At 37.6% G+C, this 22,010-nt stretch overlaps 1 protein-coding gene and 1 non-coding gene across 5 annotated transcripts in view; both read left to right on the forward strand.

Moving 5' to 3' along the window:
* ITM2B (integral membrane protein 2B) overlaps positions 1-22,010 on the forward strand; it is a 29,919-nt gene continuing 7,909 nt past the window's right edge. For 2 of the 4 annotated variants that reach the window (XM_023748487.1, XM_023748488.1), the window contains exon 1: positions 1-150. Coding sequence is in view for 2 of the 4 variants with exons in the window: in XM_023748481.1 (XP_023604249.1) it covers positions 2,176-2,214 (39 nt within the window). In the remaining 2 variants the exon portion in view is untranslated. Of the gene's footprint in view, positions 151-2,160; positions 2,215-22,010 lie in introns of those variants that run through there. The other 2 variants (XM_023748481.1, XM_014448991.2) reach the window with 1 other exon arrangement.
* On the forward strand, positions 17,116-17,222 carry LOC111824663. The gene has a single exon (XR_002827756.1). It is a non-coding gene; the product is annotated as a U6 spliceosomal RNA (small nuclear RNA).

Genomic DNA, 22,010 nt, shown 5'->3' on the forward strand with positions numbered 1-22,010 from the left:
GCAAAGCCTCACAAACAACTCCGGAGTTTGGCACTTCCTCCCGGTGTGAGTGATGTGCCTAAAATGGCTGACATCACAGCCAGCCCAGAGCTCTGCTGCTTCCTACTCTCGCTTCGAGGCTGAACAGCACTTGTACTAAGTCCACCCACTGTAAGCCTCGTAATTTTAAAAGCATTTTCTTCTTTACCTCCTTTCCCCACGGCCCTTCGCTCTTGGCAGGTGAACTCCAGGATGGGGTCGGGAGAGGGAGCGAGGGGGGCGGGCGCGGGGGGACAGCCAAGTGAAGGTGCGCAGGGCAGCTTCTGGCTGCAGGTTTTATAACTAAAATATTGCAGCTAAAGATCAGTAATTACTATGTAGATGTGAGTGTAAAACCGACAGTTGGCTTTTATAGGACCCTTTAGGCTAAGTGAAACTAAATGTAGCAAACTTGTCCTACGTCCCTTATAAAATGTTCCTTTAATTTTACAGAACCCCTCTTTTAGTTCTAAGTAAAACCAGGAGTGAAATCATAGTTGTGCTCATCTTCGTTAGCATTTTTCAAGACTTACTATCACTAGGATAAACTCAGTTTTAACTTTTAAAAAAACTCTGTGTGCAGCCATGCGTAATACGCGTTATTTTTTATATAGTCTACTGAAAATAGTTACTGAAAAATAGGCCACTAATATGCTATAAAAATGTTTGAGAATTTAATGTTAATCTGAATGTAGAAATGTTAGCCTGTACTTATTTTTGGAAATGTTCTAGTTAAAAACCCAAAGGTCAGGGTTGATTTTAAATGTCTGCCTTGCCTTGAAATAGGAACAGTGAACTTATTCCCGAAGGATTAAGTTTGGATATTGTATTGTTTTTCTGAATCCATTGCAAACAGGCTTGGTCTTACAAGAAAATGTTTGGAATGCACAGACCATAATTCCAGTAGCAAATTATCTTAGCTCTATATTTAAGTAACATTCAGTGTACCTGAAATAGATTGATAGTCAAATGCCCAGTCACAGCAGTCTCAAATACATATATATAGATAGGTTTTAATTCTATTATATGTCTTTTTAAATCATATAAACAAGTATGATTCCTTCCATTAAAAAGGGGGGAGGGGAGCATCAGATGATGTCACTTCAGACAGCTTTGCTCTGTTCCCCGTAGTGAAGACGATTTGAAGCTGCACAGAAATCAGAACAAATTTGCTGGGCAGCTTTAAATCCAACTTCTGACATTTACTGCCATTTCTGAAATGTTGACCCTGTTTTTAGATCCTCAGAATTTCTAACTATTTCACCATATTCACATTTTTTTTTGGTTATAGCAGCTATAAAAAAGTAACCATTCATAGCTCTGTGCTTTGTTTTCCATTTCTATTTCCTCAGATCCCCATATCCAAAGAAAAAATACTGGAACTAAGCTGTGAGGGCTAGAGTCTTCCTTTGTGACCACACAGCAGTTATGGATGAATGGACAGATACAAAATGACTAATTCTTTTTCTGGCTATAAGCTCAAAGATTTCTTCAGCAAGTGATAAAATACTGCTGTACATGAAAAATAGAATCCTTACAATCAGCTAGTCACTTAATGATAAATGGAAAGCGTATTTTATAACACAGATTTGTGAAAGAACTGTCTCTTCATCTTAGAGCTTGGGCAGTGATTACATAATGTTCTCTGGCTCCTTGGGGTGACTATACAGTAACTACCTAGTTTGACTGCCTGGATTCTGCACAGAATCACCCTTCTGGGGGCTTTCCTTTTGTGGTTGGTTGAGAGGATCAAGTAAAGCTAGTTATGGACCAGAACTCCTGAACAAGAATTGGTATTACCTTTAACCCTCCTAAAACACAGTATCCTAAAAAACAGCATTTCTCAAAATGTACTCTTTTTTTTTTTTATTAAATATTTTTATTGATTTCAGAGAGGAAGGGGGAGGGAGAGAGAGAGAAACATCCATGAGGAGAGAGAATCATGGATCGGCTGCCTCCTGCACATCCCCTACTGGGGATCGAGCCCGCAACCCGGGGATGTGCCCTTGACCGGAATCCAACCCGGGACCCTTCGGTCTGCAGGCCGACGCTCTATCCACTGAGCCACACCGGCTGAGGCTCAAAATGTACTCTTAAGGGGCACTTGCTCTCATATCATCCGGGACTCTGATTTGAAAATACAGATTCTACTACCTTATGCTTCAAGAATTCCATCACTCCGGTCAGCTGGCTTATGTAATACGCATTCCAGTACTTTTACACTGCTCTTATCTTTTGCTGTTTCTTTAGCTCTTTTCTCACTTTAGGGTAAGAACCCACTGGAAGCAGTTTTATTGCCCCATTTTTCAATCTTGTCTTTTCAGTAACTGTTAATTCCAATAGCTATGTCTGTTGATTTTTTTTATCTCAACAAGCTTTGCTATTTTTTATTCTTTTCCTACATTTTGCCTTAACTATTTTCACCTTCCTCCACCTGTCCCAACCAGCACAAAACTCTTAGATGTGTAGAAACAGCAAAAAGTACTACCTATGTTTTGTATACCAGGTGAATTTGAAATTAAATTCATGTTTTATGTTACAGGCAAAAATTATGTTTGTGTCTGTAACTTTGAACTTTGCAAAATCATTTGTTATAGATGTGCAAATGTCAAAGAAAATACTTGATGTACTGAGTCAGATATCTCAGTTAAGTCGTTACTTAACTGTTTGGACTTGGGTTTAAGATTTTAGTAAGATAACAGGGTAGGACCAAATGGTTCATAAGGACTCTTCCCGTTTTAAAATTCTATGAAGAGGCTAGGACTATATAATTATATTTGGCAGAAATTAAATTGTTTTCATTGTGAAAAATAACTACCTCCTCACCCTAACCAGACTGTTATCCTTCCTGTATTTTGCATGTTATGTTCCTTCCTCATATTAAGTAGCAATAGGTCAAAGAGAAAGGAGATGAATAGAGAGAGGTATTATGTAATAAATCAAATATTCATTTTGGGTTATGTCAGTGTAGAACGGGAGGGGGACATTTTTTTCTGCCAAGGGCAATTTGGATATTTATAATATCATTCATGGGCCATACAAAATTATCAACTTAAAAACTAGCCTGCTATATTTGGGCAAACATTTAATTAGCTCACCCCTAGTGCCTTGGCAAGGCCAGACCAAATGATTTCACAGGCCTTATATGTCCCATGGGCCCGGACATCCCCACTCCGGCTGTAGAACAATAGTTGTCAACAACTCATTTTGTTGTAATGCATAATTATGAAACACCTTTCTCAGTGTCCAACCTGGTAAAGGCTAACGTTTGCTTCAAATATTCCATACGGCATGCATTTTGCTGATAAATCATATTACCTCTTCTCGTACATTGGAGTTGTAGACATTCTTAAAAGGGAGTTTGTTTGTTTTTTAATCCTCACCAGAGGATATTTTTCCATTGATTTTTTAGAGAGAGTGGAAGAGAGAGAAATATCCATCGATGTGAGAAACACATCAATTGGTTGCCTCCTGCACGAGCCCCAACCAGGGCCCAGGCTGGGGAGGAGCCTGTAATCTGGGTACGTGCCCTTGACCAGAATTGAACCCAGGACCTTTGGTCCAGAGGCCTATGCTCTATCCACTGAGCCAAACTGGCTAGGGCAAATGGGAGATGTTTATCAAAGTAAAGTGTTTGTGTGGGTAAGAAGATGGGGCAGGATGGAAGCTTGAGAAAAATGAAATACTAACCCAGTAAGGTCTAAGTTACCCATCAGAAAATGGCTATTTGGGCCCTTATTCTTGACACTTACTGGCATTTCCTATTTGCATTAAACTGGGCTAGAGGGTTTTATAATTTAGTTTTTTTGGTGGTGGTCTTTGTTTTTCTGATTTTTTTTGGTGGTTGTGGGGGGCAGAGGAAAGAAGGAACAAAATATGTGATGACATTTACTGAAATGTGTTGATCTTCACAGAGGGGATTGGGAGCTTGGTTCTCCTTGACAAGGCATATCATTACCTAGTGTTTGTAAACATCAGTCTGTAAAAGCTTTGCAGGCATTACATTTGGTTCTCCATGAGGGCATTGATATGTGAAGTGAAGGTTTAGTACTGGGAGATAAATTATTTGCTCTGTGCATGCCAAGTGACTTGGCAAGACCTCCTGTGTACACATGCCCCATCGGATGCTGCTGCTGCAGAGCGTGGACCAGGTTGCATATTATAGAGTTGGAGGACAAGTTACCTGCTTGGGGTATTCCCAGTGTCATCTTAAACATATTTTCTCCTGACTAGACAAGCAGGTATACTATCCTTGGCAAAATCATACACTTTTAAGACATTGTGGAATTCAACTCTCATGTAAGAAAGAGGTTTAAGTGTGTAGAAGTATTTTTGAACAGAAATATCTCTTGGAACACACAGTTACAAGCCTTTTTAAGTTGATTTAGAATTTAACTTAAGAGGTTTTCTTTATTGCTGAAGTTTGACTTGCTTTTAATGTACATTGAAAATGTTATAAGTAGTAATTGTGGGACATTTTCTTTCTCTTAGTGCTATGGAATCGTAACTTAAATAACTGAGGTGTCTATTTGAAAGGCATGCTGTTTTTTCAACAGGAAATACTTTCTGAATTCACAGTGTAACTAATGGTACTTGGACTGCTTTGTCTATCTTTGTTATCAGTAGAGGATGATCCAGGAAAAATTTCTCCTCCGATACATTGATGAATTCATTCTCCTAAACTTTTTGGCACTTTTTATTAGTGCTCAGACTGAAGAAGTTAAGGACTTTGCCCTCGAAGATCTTCTTCAGGCCACAACTGCTGTCTGTTAAATAAAGGATTTGACAATTTTGAATTTCTGAATGAGGTTGTTATTTATATGTTGTAGAAAATAGTAATACTGCAGCTATATTTTCAAGAAGCTTATATTATATGTGAAGAGTTATTTTCTTGGCTCTGTTTTGTTCTTTGTACAAAGCTTAACAATGAGAATCACAGGGTAGACTGCTGAAAGTTGAAAATTGGAAATTATATTAGAGATATGACCCTAAGAAAAATCATTGAAAAAATATGTAATTGTGATTATCCTCTTTAATCAGTATTTATGATACATATTCTTAACTGCTTTTAGGAAACCTACAATAAAATTGTACTTTCTAACAATTGCATGAATAAAATTATTTTAAACAATTGAAGACTTTTTGTGCTCTTAAATTGAGTAGAGGTAAAAATAACTTTTAGGGAGCATTTCTATATTCTACCATTTGGGAGGAAATCAAGAATATTCTTTTTTTTAAAAAAATATATTTTATTGATTTTTTACAGAGAGGAAGGGAGAGAGATAGAGAGTTAGAAACATCGATGAGAGAGAGAAACATCGATCAGCTGCCTCCTGCACATCTCCTACTGAGGATGTGCCCACAACCCAGGTACATGCCCTTGACTGGAATCGAACCTGGGACCTTTCAGTCCGCAGGCCGACTCTCTATCCACTGAGCCAAACCAGTTTTGGCTCAAGAATATTCTTAAGCAGAAGAATTTCAGTCTTGAGTTACAGAAATGAAGAAATTACTCTTTATGATAGAGGGATATTCTAATTTTTCATTTATTTATTTTTTACTTTAATGCTGATAAGTTTCCAGCAGTAATTTTATGACTTAGAGCTAATGAAAATATATCAAGAAAAATTAATGTTGAAGTTAAAACACTAACATTTTGAAGTTAAATAGCTTGGAAACTTATTTGGGAAATTAATACTAAGTATGGTGTTATATATTTAATACTTTGAGGTTTTGAATATTTGCATAAGCCTTTTTTGGCATAGTTTTGATGGATTTTTGTATTTTTGAATGTTTAACTTTTAATGCCAAAATCATTTTAAGAAACTTAAGTCTATGTTTTGCAGAATGAGTTAAAAATAGGTTAAATCTTGAATTTATTTTTTTCTTTAAATATGATTATAATGTTTAAAATTATACAAATAAAAGGGTAATATGCTAATTAGACTGGGTTGACTGGACATCTTCTGGTTGTCCGGTCCTCCTTCCAGACAAAACCATGGTGGCGGGGGCCGAGGCAGAGGCAGTTAGGGGCATTCAGGCCGGCAGGGGAGCAGTTAGGGGTGATCAGGCTGGCAAGGGAGAGCAGTTAGGAGTGATCAGGCTGGCAGGGGAGGGCGGTGAGGGGCGATCAGGCAGGGAGGCAGAGGTGGTTAGGGGTGATCAGACAGGCAGGCAGGTGAGATGTCCAACTGCCGGTTTAGGCCCCACAGACGTCCCCCAAAGGGTCCTGGATTGGAGAGGGTGCAGGCCAGGCTGAGGGGACCCCCTTCACCCCTCCTTCCATGAATTTCGTGCTCTGGGCCTCTAGTTTAATATAAGAGCCAAAAATGTGACATCCAAAAGAAGACCCATCTTTATGCTGGGAAAAATGATTTTAAGAGCTAGTTGATTTAAGATCTGCATTTCATAATATTTTGTTAGCCAACCTTTTTCTAGTATTTCTGTTCTGCTGTATATACTACTCTGTCAGATTTTGTAGGAAAAAAATCATTTTTTTCTTGCTTTCATTTTAATGCTAGAAAAAATTTTCCCAGGCCCATCAGTTTCAGCTAGTGTAATGCTAGTCATATTAAGCAAAAAGGGCAAACTCCACGCCTCCTGGGCCCAAGAAAATGAATTAGCGAAGCTGGGCTTTTTGCATATTAAACAAGTTAGAACATTGTTCATTTTCAATATGGATTCAGTGTTGCTCAACCCTCTAATTTTTAAGCACTGTGATACTTTGGTAAGTTATTTCAACCCTGTCTCAGTTTCTCCATCAGCAAAATAGGGAATATGATAATCTAAAAGCTTATCACAATGCTGTAACAGAGTAAGACTCCATAGGTATTAGCCGCTATTATTGTTATTGCTACTATTAGAGTTATTACAACTCTAACTTTGTTACAGGGTTTCCCATTCAAACAGTTTCATGATGTGAGACAAATGTAGTATCTATCCAGTTTTCCTTTTTGCTTTTGATTTAGCTTTGCAGATGTCACTGGTTTTAAGTAAGCTTACCTTAAATATTTTTAGAAGTAACAGACTTCAAGAAATAAATTAAGCAAAGCAGTTATTAATTTTTTGCTTTTATAGATTAATGCCTCAAACCTAAAGCCATTTTCAGATACTGTTAGGTCCTACTGGCAAATGATAATACTGTAACCTGTATATTAATTTGGGCAAGTCAGAAATCCTCCCAAGCTTGTGTCCTCATTTGTAAAATACAGTTGGTGGTACCAACTTTGCATAGTGTTCACAACATTCTGTTGAAACTGTCAAATGTTAGTGCTTTTGCCCATTTTATTCCCTTTATTCTTGCTTTGTAATATTACTCTCCCTCACATGTCAATTATATAACAGCTAGAGGCCTGGTGCATGAAATTCGTGCACTGGGCAGCGTGGGGGCAGGGAGGGCATCCCTCAGCCCAGCCTGTGCCCTCTCGCAATCCGGGAGCCCTCGGGGGATGTCTGACTGACGGCTTAGGTCAAGTGGGCCTAAACCATCAGTTGGACATCCTTAGTGCTGCTGTGGAGGCGGGAGAGGCTCCACCCACACCCGCTGCGCTCACCAGCTGTGAGCCTGGCTTCTGGCTGAGTGGTGCTGCCCCTGTGGGAGTGCACTGACCACCAGGAGGCAGCTCCTACATTGAGCGTCTGCCCCCTGGTGGTCAGTGTGATGACTGTTCGTTCTGATGTTCAGTTGATTAGCATATTAGCCTTTAATGATATAGGATATTGTTGCTATTTCACACATAGGCCCCCACCAACTGGAGAGGATGCATTCCTACAACATAAAAACTTTTTAGCACAGCGAATTTCAACCAGTGTGTCATGAGAATTTTTAAAACATACAATACCTGACTACTTAGTCAGGGGAACCGACCCCTTTTCACTTAGATTTAAAAAAAAAAATGACAGCCAATACAATAACCGTCTGGTGTGAATGACTCAAAATTGTATTTATTTTTGTCAGATTGGCAAAAAATATAATACATTTTTTGGTGTGCATAGAATTTTAGTAATTAGTTTATGTGTGCCATGTAATGAAAAAGGTTAAAAAATTGCTTTAGCATTCAGAAGCTAAGTAACATTGTTTTCCATTTTTGCAGTATTCTTTACTTAGCTTAATAGAAGGCAGCTGGATTCTCATATCAGCTTCTGCAGCCGGCCTGTTGTACTATCATCCACTTAGCTTTTGGAAAACTCCACTGTACACTAGTCTGAGAATAATGAAGAAAACATTGCCTTAGTTTTATTATAAGAATAGTTCTAACAGGTGGGTCCTCTGCAAGGGTGTTCCTGGACCACATTTGGAGAGCTTCTCTAAATACTTGCATATACTGCTGTTTCATTGTTTCTGGGTTTTTTTTCTATTTTTTGTTTTTTGCAATATGTATTGCCTACTGGCTTCCTAATAATAAAAAAGTGAATATTTAGCTTTTTCTATATATTTTTACATATTGCACATAATCTATTTTCCTGGTATAGTTATAGTAATTTCTGGTTAAATTTATATTCTTTGTTTTTATAATTGACATAAACATTATTTACATCTGAGTAGTATAGAATGACTTTATACTACCTTTCTCATACAAAACCTTTTTATTATTTGATAATTGCTCCTTAGACTGAGAGGGAGAATTGCTTATTTTTCTATGTACTTATTGCTGATTCATCTTCAGACTCTCTGACAGTAGTATAATTGCTTTTCTGTATGTACAGACTTATCAGGTAGCTTGATCATGTTTCCTGTTTTCTTGGTGATAGTCCACTTGTTATTCTTCAGTGTTATCATCTAGACTGGTTACACTCCAACCATGTTGCTATGCAGATGTCCTGAGGGTAATTGCTATCCTGGATTTGAATGAACTTTGCCTCTGTCCCATGTTGGATTGATAGCTTTATGAATCTGAGATCAATATTTTTGAAACTATGCATGTCTGAGAATCTTGATCCTCACATTTAATTAATAAATCATCTGGGTATAAAATTCTAGGTTAGTAATTTTTCCCTCCAGCATTTGTTATCTTCTGGTCTGATGCCATTCTGATTCCTGGTTCTTTGTACATGGCCAATTTTGCTTCACTTTTTTCCTCTAGAAGCTTCAGATGTTTTTCCTTGTGCTTTCAACTTTCAAATTTTTATTGACATAGTTTGCTGTCATTTATTTTTATTTTTTGTATTAAGGTTTATTTTGTTTATTCTTTTTACTATTACTCTGTCCAGCTTTCAGGAAGACGTAAAGATAAACATTTAACTGGAAATCAATAGGACTTTGAATTTTGCTATCTTGATAGCTTTTTAAAGATTTATTAGAATGTCTTAAACATTAAAAATGGACTTAATGATAATAATAGATAATGGAAACCAGCTGCATTATTAGCACTAGTTTAAGGTCAGACAGGATTGCCTGGAGAGAGATATATAAGGCATTTTCTGGTTTTCCTCTTTAAAGCTCCAAAACTGTCTCCTTTTGAGCAACAACTCATCACCAACTTTGTGGTTTTGCCTTGTGACTTTATCACTCTTAACTTTACTTAGGTTTCATTTTGTACTTACTATCTTTTTCATTTATTTTGACATGCTTATATAAGCTGTTGTGCCTGAATTATTTTTCTTTATTGTTTTTTGCTTCTGTGCATATGATTTTAATACTTTTTTATTACTATGCTTTGATGAACAGTAGATAAAAATCTGGCACAGCACTTATTATGTGTGTGGTTTAATTGAGGTAAACCCATTATGATGCAGAATTCTGTAGAAACTCAGGCTATGTTTTTGTTGTTGTTGTTGGATATGAGTATTACCCAGTTGTGACATCATGTCACTTTACCTATTACCAGAATTAATTTGCCTGAGTTGTCAGGTGATTGACCTAATATCTTCATGCTTCCTCTTCCCTAAGATGCACATGGAGTCAGATGATATTTAGGCCTTATTAGTTCTGTGATAATACACAAATAATTTTACTTAACTTTTCTGGCTTTCATTATATTTATAAATATAATATAAAATGATGTATTGGACTGAAATGCCTTTTCATGGTCCTTCCACATGGAAGCTTTTCTTCCTGAGAACTAAACTGATCACATATTCAGAGGCACCTATTGCATGGCCAGACACTAGTCTAGGAATTTTTAAGTTACTAAGTGGTCCCAACGTTTGAGAAGCACTTAGTGTAGTTGAGATAGACTAACCAATTATGTAAACCAAATTAATCACAACCTACTTAAATGTCTGTATCTGCTTTCACAAGAAAACAACACCCTGGGATCCAAGAGCTAGAAGACTGGTGGAATGAGGGAACAAGATCAAATGACTACTGAGTATTTATTGTAGATGCATTTGATACTTAGGCATAGGGTTCAAAGCACTTTTAATTTAATTTTATTTTATGTGTTAATCCTCACACCAGGATATATTTTTTCCCATTGATTTTTAGAGAGAGTAGAAGTAGCAAGGGAGGGAGGGAGAGAGAAACAGAGGAAGAGAAGAAGAGAAACAGAAAAGAAGAAACAACAATGTGAGAGAGACATTTGGATTGGTTGCCCCTGCACACACCCAGACCAGGGCTGGGGATCCAACCTGCAACCCAGATGCTTGCCCTTGACCAGGAATGGAACCCGCAGGGTGACACTCTAACCACTGAGCCAGGGCTCAAAGTACTTTTTACATTTCACTCTATAGAGACAAATATCCCCCATCTCAAGAACTGGATTTATTTTTCTAGTAGTCATGTATTAACTTTGAAATTTTTCAACTTGGTCGGAAGATACAAGTTTCCATTTAAATTATTTTATGCTTTTAATAGAATATACTAGGAATTTTCTTATAAAAAATTCTGCATTTTAAATGGAATTATTCATATTTGAATATGAATGTGTAATTCTCTTGTTGAGTAACATTAAGATCCAAGGTTTAAACAAAAATTAGTCTAGAACAAGTTTGCTTTTCCCCCTCTAATCTTTACACTTAATGTTATAATGAATTATAGAAATTATTATTCCTATCATACCTAAAACTTTCAGGAAGACAGTTGACATTCTTATTAGGAACAATATGAACTCATGAGTTAGCCAGTGGCAGAAGAAACCCATTTTGACCAATTTATCTATTCCTGGTAAAGGCTACAATTCACAATAAGTAGCATATGTAATACCATTGTTTATAAATCTGCCTGTAAGTGCTGGTCTAGACTTTTCTTTTGACTACCCATTGCCTTTAAATCTTACCAATATGAATTTTATATATATAAAAAAGAATAAAAGATTTTTAAGGTACATATTCATATATTTGTTCCTAATGATATAAAAGTGAGTGAGTTATGATCTAGCACTAAAAGCATTTACAGCCTGATTTTTTATTTCTGACCTATTTTCTAAACATAGACCTGTGCTGATTATATAGAATGCCAATATGTGGTTCAGATTTTATAGATTTCTTAAAATAGTTAGATTGTGACACAATGGCTTTAAATTTTAATTTCTTTTTGTGCCTGTATTGCTGCTTGTATATTGTAGGATTTTTTAACAGTAAAGGATGTTCGTTAATGAGAAATGTGTTTTGTAGACATTGTAATTTTAGATTAATTTCTCATTTTTAAATCTCCCCCTATTCCAAGTACAGAATAGTATAATAACTCTATTCATGTAATGATAATCACTTGAAAAACTGCTTTCTTTTGCTATGTCAGACAGTATTTCCCATGTGGACTTTTGTCACCATAGTTGAGATTGTAGCAATCTTGTTTGAGAAGTCAAATACTGATTTAAATGAATAAGAAAATGCAAACAAACGTTTGCTGTCTTTATAGCTTAAAAATAATAAATTGGAGCAAGCTCTGACATAATTTTTGTGGGTCTAAGATTATAGTTAGGAGAGCATTTTGGAATTTTTAAAGTAGATTTTAAATGATAACCAAGGTTTTTGTTTGTTTATTTTAAAATTCTTACTGGAATGGAAAGGGATTTAATTTTTTTGTCCAGTAATGTAAGTCTTTTTGCAATTGGCCTTTTCAATTGTAGATTGCGTTTGTTTGTTTTTTTGTAGATTGCTTTTTATTTGCTTCAACCTTAGTAGATTTTTATTTCAGCTTATCTCTCTCAGCTAAATCAGCTGGTGAAGGAAATGACAGCTATCATTTATTAAGCACTTTGTATTTACTATGTACCCAACAATGATTTAAATGCTTCATATATTTTCTCATTTAATCCCCACAACAACCCTATCAAGATAACGCACACTTATGATGAAGTAATTGAGATGGAAAAGTTAAAATACCACTTGTCCAGCTGTTTTTCGTCCTCTATACATTTCTTGTCTGATATCAGTCTTATTTTTCTGTTCTTTTTCTTACAGATTTGTACCTTTTTCAACTTCTTTAGTATCATTTAATTGGGTTTTAGGAAAAATAAAACACACACACAAAACCTGTCCTTGCTGCTCATAAGTTGAGAAAGGAAAGGAATTTGAGTTTACTGGAGTATTGAATACTGGAAAATTTGGCCTTTTTAGGTATACAGTTCTGGTAATTTTGACAAGTGTATATAGTCATATACAGAATATTTTCCTCACCCCCCCTCCAAAAAAAAATCCTTCATATCACTTTGTAGTCATTCCAGTCTCTCCTGTCCCAGTTTTCTGTTCCTATAGTTTGCCTTTTCTAGAATGTCGTATAGATGGTACTGTAACCTATGTAGCCTTCCGTCATTCTCATTGTTTTATCTTTTCTGGAAACTGGGAGTTGTCTGGAACAGCCCTTTGGTTCTTGTAGCCCTTGGACCAGAGTTTTCTTTGGGCTTATCCAATCCCTGCTCTTCTCTGCCACCATTTTTTTTGTTTGCTGATGCCAACTGTTTGGATTTGTTCTTTGTAAAAGAATGCCTGTTCCGTTATTTAAAAGATTAAGGTGCTTTATTAACCATATTAATCTAGTCTCTAAAACCCAGAACTCAAAATCCTTTATATGGGGAACTGGTTTAGACTGGTTGTTTTATAAAATTGGGTTCTCGGAAGGGAGCATCCCAAGTCATAGCTAGAAATGAAGGTCAAGGTTCAAAACCCTGTGATGTAGAAAACTTGGAATGTTTTGTTTTCAACTAGGGACAAAAATGATGAGAAAGGAGTCGAGAAAACTAGACCATTAATCAGAAATCCATTTTTAAAGATTTGAATCATCTGATTTTTCAAAATGTTGGCGACTAATTCTTTATTTTGGAAAACAGTACACAGGCCGAATGGCACATCCGTGGGCAGCTGGCCTGTGCATCCCCATATTTATCCATATTACCACACGAAAGGGTTAAGGAGAATAAAACGGAAAAGAGAAAAACTTATTGTGCTTAGCAGATATCTTGCAGAAAGCTTGCAGCCTTGAGCACCGCATAGCCCAGAAAACCACTAGCTATCTGACGCTGGGAGGAACCAAGGACAACTAGACCCTTAGGTCAGCAGAGCGGCTTACAACCAGCAAAAATTAACCTTTTCTCTCCCTGCTCTCTTTGCTGACTTCATTTTGTCAGACTCAGCCCACCTGCACACAGGTGCCTGGAATAAAATCTTTTTAAAAAAAAAACATATTTCTTTATTGATTTCAGAGAGGAAGGAAGAGGGAGAGAGAGATAGAAACATCAATGATGAGAGAGAATCATTGATTGGCTGCCTCCTGCACGCCCACCACTGGGGATCGAACCCGAAACCCAGGCATGTGCCCTTGGCCGGAATCGAACTTGGGACCCTTCAGTCCACAGGCCGACGCTCTATCCATTGAGCCAAACCAGCTAGGGCAATAAAATCTTTTTTGATACATTATGGCCTCATGTCATAGGTGCGTGACCCCGGCCCACTCTGAACCTTTCACCAAATATGTTTTCAAATGTGCATTTCTAAATAACTAAATCTAGTTCAGAAGGTTCAGTAGCTCATGTTACTCTGAGTTGAATAAATTATATTGGTTCTTTTCTGTATTTCTGTCTCATTTTTATACCTGAAGTGTTTATGACGTCACTTCTTTTAATGTAATATAATTTTTAACCCTAACATTTTTTTTTCTTAGTACTTTGGTTCTTAAAGCATTGTTCATTTGCTATAATAATGCAAAATAGTATATCTGAGAGCTTTTGAAAAAATGTTTTTTTCATTCTTCCTAAAAAGGAGGCTCAAATAGAAGTGCCTGGGTATGTAAATTGCTTTGTTAGTATGGGATCAGAATAAAAATTAGATGAAAACCCTTGCATTTTGTCTGAGTTAAGTTTATAACTGAAGCACATTTCTGAAGCTCCTTAGGGAAATGATTAAGGTGACCTAATTCTTAACTAATTGAAACACCAGAAGAGATTTTGTCCTTCATTTTGCTTAAGATGTAATTAAGCAATTTTACTTTATCATATAAGATTTATTTGAACTAGAAATTAGTACCATGCAAGACTGAAAATGCTTTTGAATGCCATGTCTTTCTATACCTGCTGTTGAGGAATGATAGTAGGCCAGTGTGTGCTTAGTGTCTTCAATTATAAACTGGGGTAAAAACTTGAAGTTTTAGAAAGATTAATGAAATGATAATTGTACAGCACCTGCGGGAGAGCTCTTACCTCACATCAGCATAATTTAAGGTGAACCAATTTTATTGCAGTACATAGGGAGGTTATTCTGCAATTTGTTTTAAATTAGGCCAGGTAATGTTATATACCCCAGTGAAGAAGCTCTTGTTCACGAGTGATTTTCTTTCTTGTTGATTTTTTGTTGTTCTTTAATTAAGAAGTAATCATAGCACTGGTCAGCGTGGCTAGAGCACCAGCCTGCACACCTAAGGGTCTCAGGTTCGATTCTTGGTCAAGGGCACGTACCTGGGTTGTGCGTTCACTGCCTACCCCCAGTCAGGACATGTGTGGGAGGCAACCAGTTGATGTGTCTTCTCTCACATAGATGTTTCTTCTCCCTCCTTCCCACTGTCTCTGAAAAAGCAATGGGAAAAATATCCTCAGTTGAGGATTAATAAACAACAACAAAAATTTTTAAAAATATAAGCATACAAAAACAAAGAGAATCTAATATCATTTTATATTTTTAAAGTCTTAGGTACATATACTCTATGTATTACGCATATTACTTGGTTTGTGTTTTGTTTTGTCTTTGTTTTTTGTTCAGCATTATGTTTCTGAGATTTATCTCAAAATCAACAATGCTAGTTGATTTCATTTTAACTATTATTATATGAACCTACAATACTTTATTCTCCACTTGATGGATATTTAGGTTATTTCCAATATTCTTATTGACAATTCTACAGTAACCATTATTGGAGTTATATCTTTATGTATGTGCACAAAAGGATATCTAAGGCTATAGTCCTAGGAATGGAATTGCTGGTCATAGGTATGTATCTTTAATTTTATTAGATGCCGCCAAGGTATTCCCCAATACTAACTCCTGTCAATTCTATGAAAGGTTTCAATTCTCATTGTTCCATACTTTCTCCAGCCTTTGGTGTTGTTAGATTTTTTATTGCCTGATATGTAGGATTTCAGTTGATTTTTCCCTTGTTCCCCATATTGAAATATAATTTACATGCAATAAAATTGACCCATATTATGTGTACAATTTAATTGAATTTGTGGTAACTGTATAAAGTCATATTTCACCACAACATTCAAGATATGAAACATTTCCATTAGACTAAAAGGTTTCCTCATGTCTTTTCGATCTTCCTTCACCAGCCCTTGGCCATGGCAACCACTAACTTGCTTTTTGTCACTATAGTTTTGCCTTTTCTGGAATTTCATAAATATGGAATCATGCAGTAAGTAGTCTTTTGCATTGGGCTTCTTTCACTTGCATGTTTTTGATTCATTATAAATATACCACAATTTATCCATTCATCAGTGGATATTTGTGTTTCTATTTTGAGACAATTATGAATAATGACTCAGTTGATTTTTAATTACTGATCTTCTACAGTCTTGCTGAACTTTTAATTGGTTTGAATAATTTGACTTTCGGATTTTCTACAGTTACATCATTTACACATGGCAGTTTTGTGTTCTCTTTCTTAATCTTTATATCCATTCGTGTTCTTGTCATTTGTGTACTAGCTAGGATCTCTAGTACAATGTTGAAAGGAAACAAAAAATCAATTTTAGTGGGCATTCCTCATATTTTTGTATTGAAAAGGTATGGTATAAGTCTGAAGTTTCACCATTGAGGGTGAGGTTTGATACAGGTTTCTTATGACTAGCTTTATTTATGTTAAAGAATCTCACCTCTTTTTTGCAAAGAGATTTTATTACGAATGGGAATTGGAGTTTGACAATTGCATTTTCTACATATTTTGAGATGGTTGAGGGGTTTTTCTTCTTAAATTTTATATGTGGCTTTTTTCTTTAAGCTTACTCTTTCAAGTGTTAAAATTTAATTATTTAAAATACACTTAATAAATTGCTAGTTTAAAACTTATCTATCTTGAATATTCTTTAATTCCTCTCCATGACACAGATTGTAATATGGCATGTCATTTATTTGTCATGCATAAAGTTAACTTTGGCTGTAAATTGCTTAAGATATGAGCCATGTCTTAATCAAGATATGAATCAGGTCTTAATCACACTTGAATTTCCCATAGGTTCTAGCACAGTACATTGCAAATAACAGACCCTTAATAAATGTTGAACTGGGCTAAGTACTTAGGGCTGCTGTTCTTTGCTAAATAGCCACAAATTCTTATGTTGCACCACCCGTATCATTATCATGCTGGCTGCTAATGTAACTTACATGGGTTATTTAGGAAAAATTAAGCTTAAAAAAAAGATACAAATTTTATTCACCCATCAAATATTTGTTGAGAACCACCTAAATGCCAAGGTTGGCTCTAAGCTAGCAGTACTGCCTAATGACAGGGATCCATACTGAGAAATATGTTAGGCAATTTTGTCATTGCGTGAACATTATAGAGTATACTTGCACAAACTTAGATGGTATAGCCTCCTACATACATACCTACGTTATATGGTACAACCTGTTGCTCCTAGGCTACAAGCCTGTTACAGCATGTACTGTACAAAACAATAAGAGATTAAATCAAGCACAAGAGAAGATGATGCAATCAAGATGAGGTAGCAAGTGCTCGCTTTGGCGGCACATATACTAAAATTGGAACGATACAGAAAAGATTAGCATGGCCCCTGCGCAAGGATGACACGCAAATTTGTGAAGCGTTCCATATTTTAAAAAAAAAGATGAGGTGGCAAGATGAGGTGGACAGGAGATAGATATATGAGGCTGTTTCCATTGTAACATGGCATGGTGCTTTACAGCAAACTTTTTGTTTTTAAATAGGTTTTTATTGATTCCAGAGAGTAATGAAGAGGGCGAGAGATAGAAACATCAGTGATGGGAGAGAATCATTGACTGGCTGCCTCCTGCACATCACCTACTGGGGATTAAACCTGGGACCCCTCAGTCCCCAGGCCAATGCTCTAGCCACTGAGCCGAACCGGTTAGGGCCAGCAAACTTTTTTTTTGATAAGTGAAAAAAAGAGTACACTCTAAGTAAAAGATTAAAAGTATACTCTAGTGCCAAAACCAGTTTGGCTCAGTGGATAGAGCGTCGGCCTGCGGACTGAAGGGTCCCAGGTTCGATTCCGGTCAAGGGCATGTACCTGGGTTACGGGCACATCCCCAGTAGGAGATGTGCAGGAGACAGCTGATCGATGTTTCTCTCTCATCGATGTTTCTGACTCTCTATCTCTCTCCCTTCCTCTCTGTAAAAAATCAATAAAATATATTTTTAAGAAAAAAGTATACTCTAGTAAATACATAAACCAGCAACATTGTCATTTTTATCATTATCAAATATTATGTACTACATAATTATATGTGTTATAGTTTTATACAACTGGCAGCACAGTAGATTTGTTTACACCACTATCACCACCAGCAGGAGTAACACACTGCATTACAGCAGCTTTGACATCACTAGCGGATAGCCATTTTTCCGTTCCATTATAATCTTAGTAGTGTCCCAGTGCACGGATTTGTGCACAATGAAAGGACATTAATTAGAAGACATATTTTAATATCGCTATTTTCCCTTTCTCTATACTAGAAGTGTCAACCAAATTAACGATCGACAATGACATATCGAAACACGCATGCAATTGGCACCAGCGAGAGCTTTATATGTATTGTGCATGCGTGAATCAACTTAGCCTTTTATAGATATAGAATAAACTTGCTTAATTAGACCTGCTTTCAGGCACCCCAGCTTCTCTTTCAGGTAATTGTCAGCAATAGAGCAGTAAATATCAACACAAAGCAGATTATTATTATAGGTCACCAGAGAGAACAAAGGGTAAAATATTTAACTGCAGCAGTGTTTGACTATATTCTGCACAGTGAGAAAACCTGAAGTCATTTTCAAAGTCCACCATTTCTTTCTTATCAATTGGGTCAAGTTTCTAAACTTTCTAAATCTCCATTTTCTGGCTAATGAAAAGAAAATAAGATTCTACTAAGTCTTCTATCTACCTACTCCTGGACTTCTGTGAGGATCAAATGAGATGAGGCACAGGAAAATGCTTCACAGACATTGGGTTAAAATGTGAAATGTTTGCACCTGCCTATAAAGCAAGTCGTGTTCCTGGGCTGAAGAAACTGCAAGGAGGCTAGTCACTAGGATGCGGGAGCCGGGCATTGCTATGTGATGTCATTACCCAGCACCCACAGCGACCGTTTCTGGGCTGGGCTGAGCTGGGCCATTTTGCACCATGGGGTCTCAGCAACGTCAGCTGTGATTTGGTTGGCTGTTGCTCAGGTGTTGGTGGGGCCTGTGTCCCACTTGGGGGAAGCAGTGTTACTTTGTGGGCACCAGGTCCGCAATGCCATTTCTCTGTCAGTGGCCAGTGCGTGTCACGGCAGCTCCTGCGTTGAGCATCTGCCTCCTGGTGGTCAGTGCATATCATAGCGACCGGTCAGAGGACACTTAGCATATTAGCCTTTTATATATATAGACTAGAGGCCTGGTGCATGAAAATTCATGCACTGGGGGGGGGGGGTCCCTCAGCCTGGCCTGCCCCCTCTCACAGTCCGGGAGCCCTCAGGGTGATGGGGGAGGCGACTGGGCTGATCAGGGGAAAGCGCCACCCCCATTACCCCACTGCTGCTGCCACTGCCAGCCCTCGCAGCCACTGTGACTTTGTCCGGAAGGATGTCCGATCTATCTGGTCTAATTAGCATATTACCCTTTTATTAGTATAGACTAGAGGCCCGGTGCACAAAAATTTGTGCACTTTGGGGGCAGAGGGTCCCTCAGCCTGGCCTGTGCCCTCTAGCAGTCTGGGACCCCTCGGAGGATGTCCACCTGCTCGCTTAGGCCCGCTCCCTGGGAGATTGGGCCCAATCTGGCAGTCAGACATCCCTCTGGCAGCCCGGCAGCCCTTGGGGGATGTCCACTTGCCAGCGGGGAGCAGGCCTAAGCTGCAGTCAGACATCCTTAGCGCTGCTGAGGAGGCAGGAGAGGCTCCCACCACCACCGCTGCACTGGCAGCCGTCAGCCTGGCTTGTGGCTGAGCAGAGCTCCCCCTGTGGGAGCGCACTGACCACCAGGGGGCAGCTCCTGCATTGAGCGTCTGTCCCCTGGTGGTCAGTGTGTGTCATAGTGACCAGTCATTCCCAGTCTTTCTGCTGTTAGGGTCAGTTTGCATATTACCCTTTTATTGTATAGGATGGGACCACCTTCATATATGTACATCCTTAGCTGAAACATCATGTAGCACTTGCCTGTATGACTGTAATACAAAATGAATATGAATGAATACTTACAAGATCCTTGTAGCCTAACAGGGAAAGAAAAGATCTGTATCTGAGTTATTGTAATGCAAAGTAGAATGTGATCAATATGAATTTAGAGAAGAAAAGAGATTAGATGAACTTTAAATACCTGATAGTATTTCATAACTGTAGTGAATGGACTTTGGCTCCATAATTTGGCGATAATTTTCTGATTCTTAAGTGGTGGTTCACAATGTTGTGCTGAACAATGGTCTGTGGATAACTATTTTATAAATTAAATTCTTTGAGAAACTTAAATTTTTTGTCTTACTGTCATAGTCTTAATGTTTTATTTGTTTGTTTTGCTTTTTTTTTTTTTTTTTTTTTTTTTTAGCTTCAACAAAAACATTTATTTCTCACAGTCTAGAAGCTGGGAAGCCCCAGATCAAGGTGTAGGCAGATTCAGTTCTTGTGAAAGCCTGCTTCCTGGTGTAGATGGCTATTTTCTCTTTGTATCCTCACATGGTACAAAGCAGAGACCTTAAGAAATTTTATTTTATTGATTTTAGAGATGGGGGTTGGGGGGAAACATTGATGTCGGAGAGAAACATCAATCAGTTGCCTCCCATATGCACCCCAACAGGGCATTGAACTCACAACGTAGATATGTGCGCTGACCAGGAATCAAACCTGCAGCCTTTTGGTGTCTGGAATGATGCTCCATCCAACTGAGCCACTCCAGATACCTCTCCTTTGGTCTGCCCCATTGACTTCTCCATTCTCATCTCTTGTACCCTTTCCCACCATATTGGGCACTCTAGCCATACCACATGAAGCCCTTGGAGATACACATTTTAGCTTGATGATTTTATTCATTTTGTTGCCCCTTAACTCTGTCTTCTGTGTGAGTAATGAATATTTGTTCTTCAATATTCCATTCCAGTAGGTTCTCCCTTGGGTAATCTTCTTCAAACAATATCATCCCTTCTTCTGTGTTCTCTACATTCTTTATTAGAACCCTGCCATATTTATGTTCTCTTTGCATATTTATTTTCCAGACTGATTTTGTATGATCTCTTCTTGACAGAGGCTATCTAACCAATGCCTAGAACATAGTAGACCAGTAGTTTCCAACGTGGAGGCAATTTGATTTTTTAAGGGGGGCATTCAAGAATGAGTTAACAGTGAATTTTTTGCATTTCTTATGGTTCTAGGGGCCACATATACCGTATATAAATATATATTGTGACATTTGTGCGTTTCAGTTATGTGTTTTGAAACTTTGCTATTTTTTCATATTGCTGCATATTATTATTAACAGTTTCTTAGTGATTTCTTCCTCAGTACTTCAACTGTTCTTTCGTTCTTTTATTTTTCTCTTTCATGGATACCATGTTCTTTGGAAGTGTGTTTAGACCAAGTTAATGGCCTTTTAGGCTTCCTCCATGTGACTAGGAGTTCAAAGGCGGGGGGCGGAGGGGGGGGGAAGCATCAGGATATGCTTTCGGTTGGGCATGGCCAAAAAAGGTTGGGAACCACTGTAGTAGACATTCTTGAAATTATTGTTTACTGGCCAGTTAAAAATGATACACCAAAGGGCCTGGAAACTTGTCATTAATTTGATAGTTAGGGCTGTATATTCTTTTACAAGTGTCAGCCCATGCTCTTTGGCTATTCACTTATGTGCTACTAGAAAAGAGAGCCTGCCAAACAGTCGGTGTTGTACACACTTTTGACTGTCTCAACAGCTGGTACCAAATGTTTAGAAATGACTATTTCCACCCCTCCACTATGCCTCCATCTTAAAATTATGCTTGGAATGAATTCTTATCTCCTAAGGGCTCAAGCAAAACACTATACTTTATCATTAATTTTCATTTTACCTTATAGCAGTGGTTCTCAACCTTCCTAATGCCGCGACCCTTTAATACAGTTCCTCATGTTGTGGTGACCCCCAACCATAAAATTATTTTCGTTGCTACTTCATAACTGTAATTTTGCTACTGTTATGAATCGTAATGTAAATATCTGATATGCAGGATGTATTTAGGCGACTCCTGTGAAAGGGTCGTTTGACCCCTAAAGGGGTCGCGACCCACAGGTTGAGAACCGCTGCCTTATAGCTTCATGAAATTCTTAACTTTTTATTCACAGGTGTGGAATATCTTACATGACTTAATAAATTCTTCTAGTCTTATTCTCATTATGTACTACTCCCTTGCAGTGCACTTGTTATGTTAGTATAC

This window comes from Myotis lucifugus, unplaced genomic scaffold (assembly GCF_000147115.1).
Source record: "Myotis lucifugus unplaced genomic scaffold, Myoluc2.0 scaffold_7, whole genome shotgun sequence".
Classification (NCBI taxonomy): domain Eukaryota; kingdom Metazoa; phylum Chordata; class Mammalia; order Chiroptera; family Vespertilionidae; genus Myotis; species Myotis lucifugus.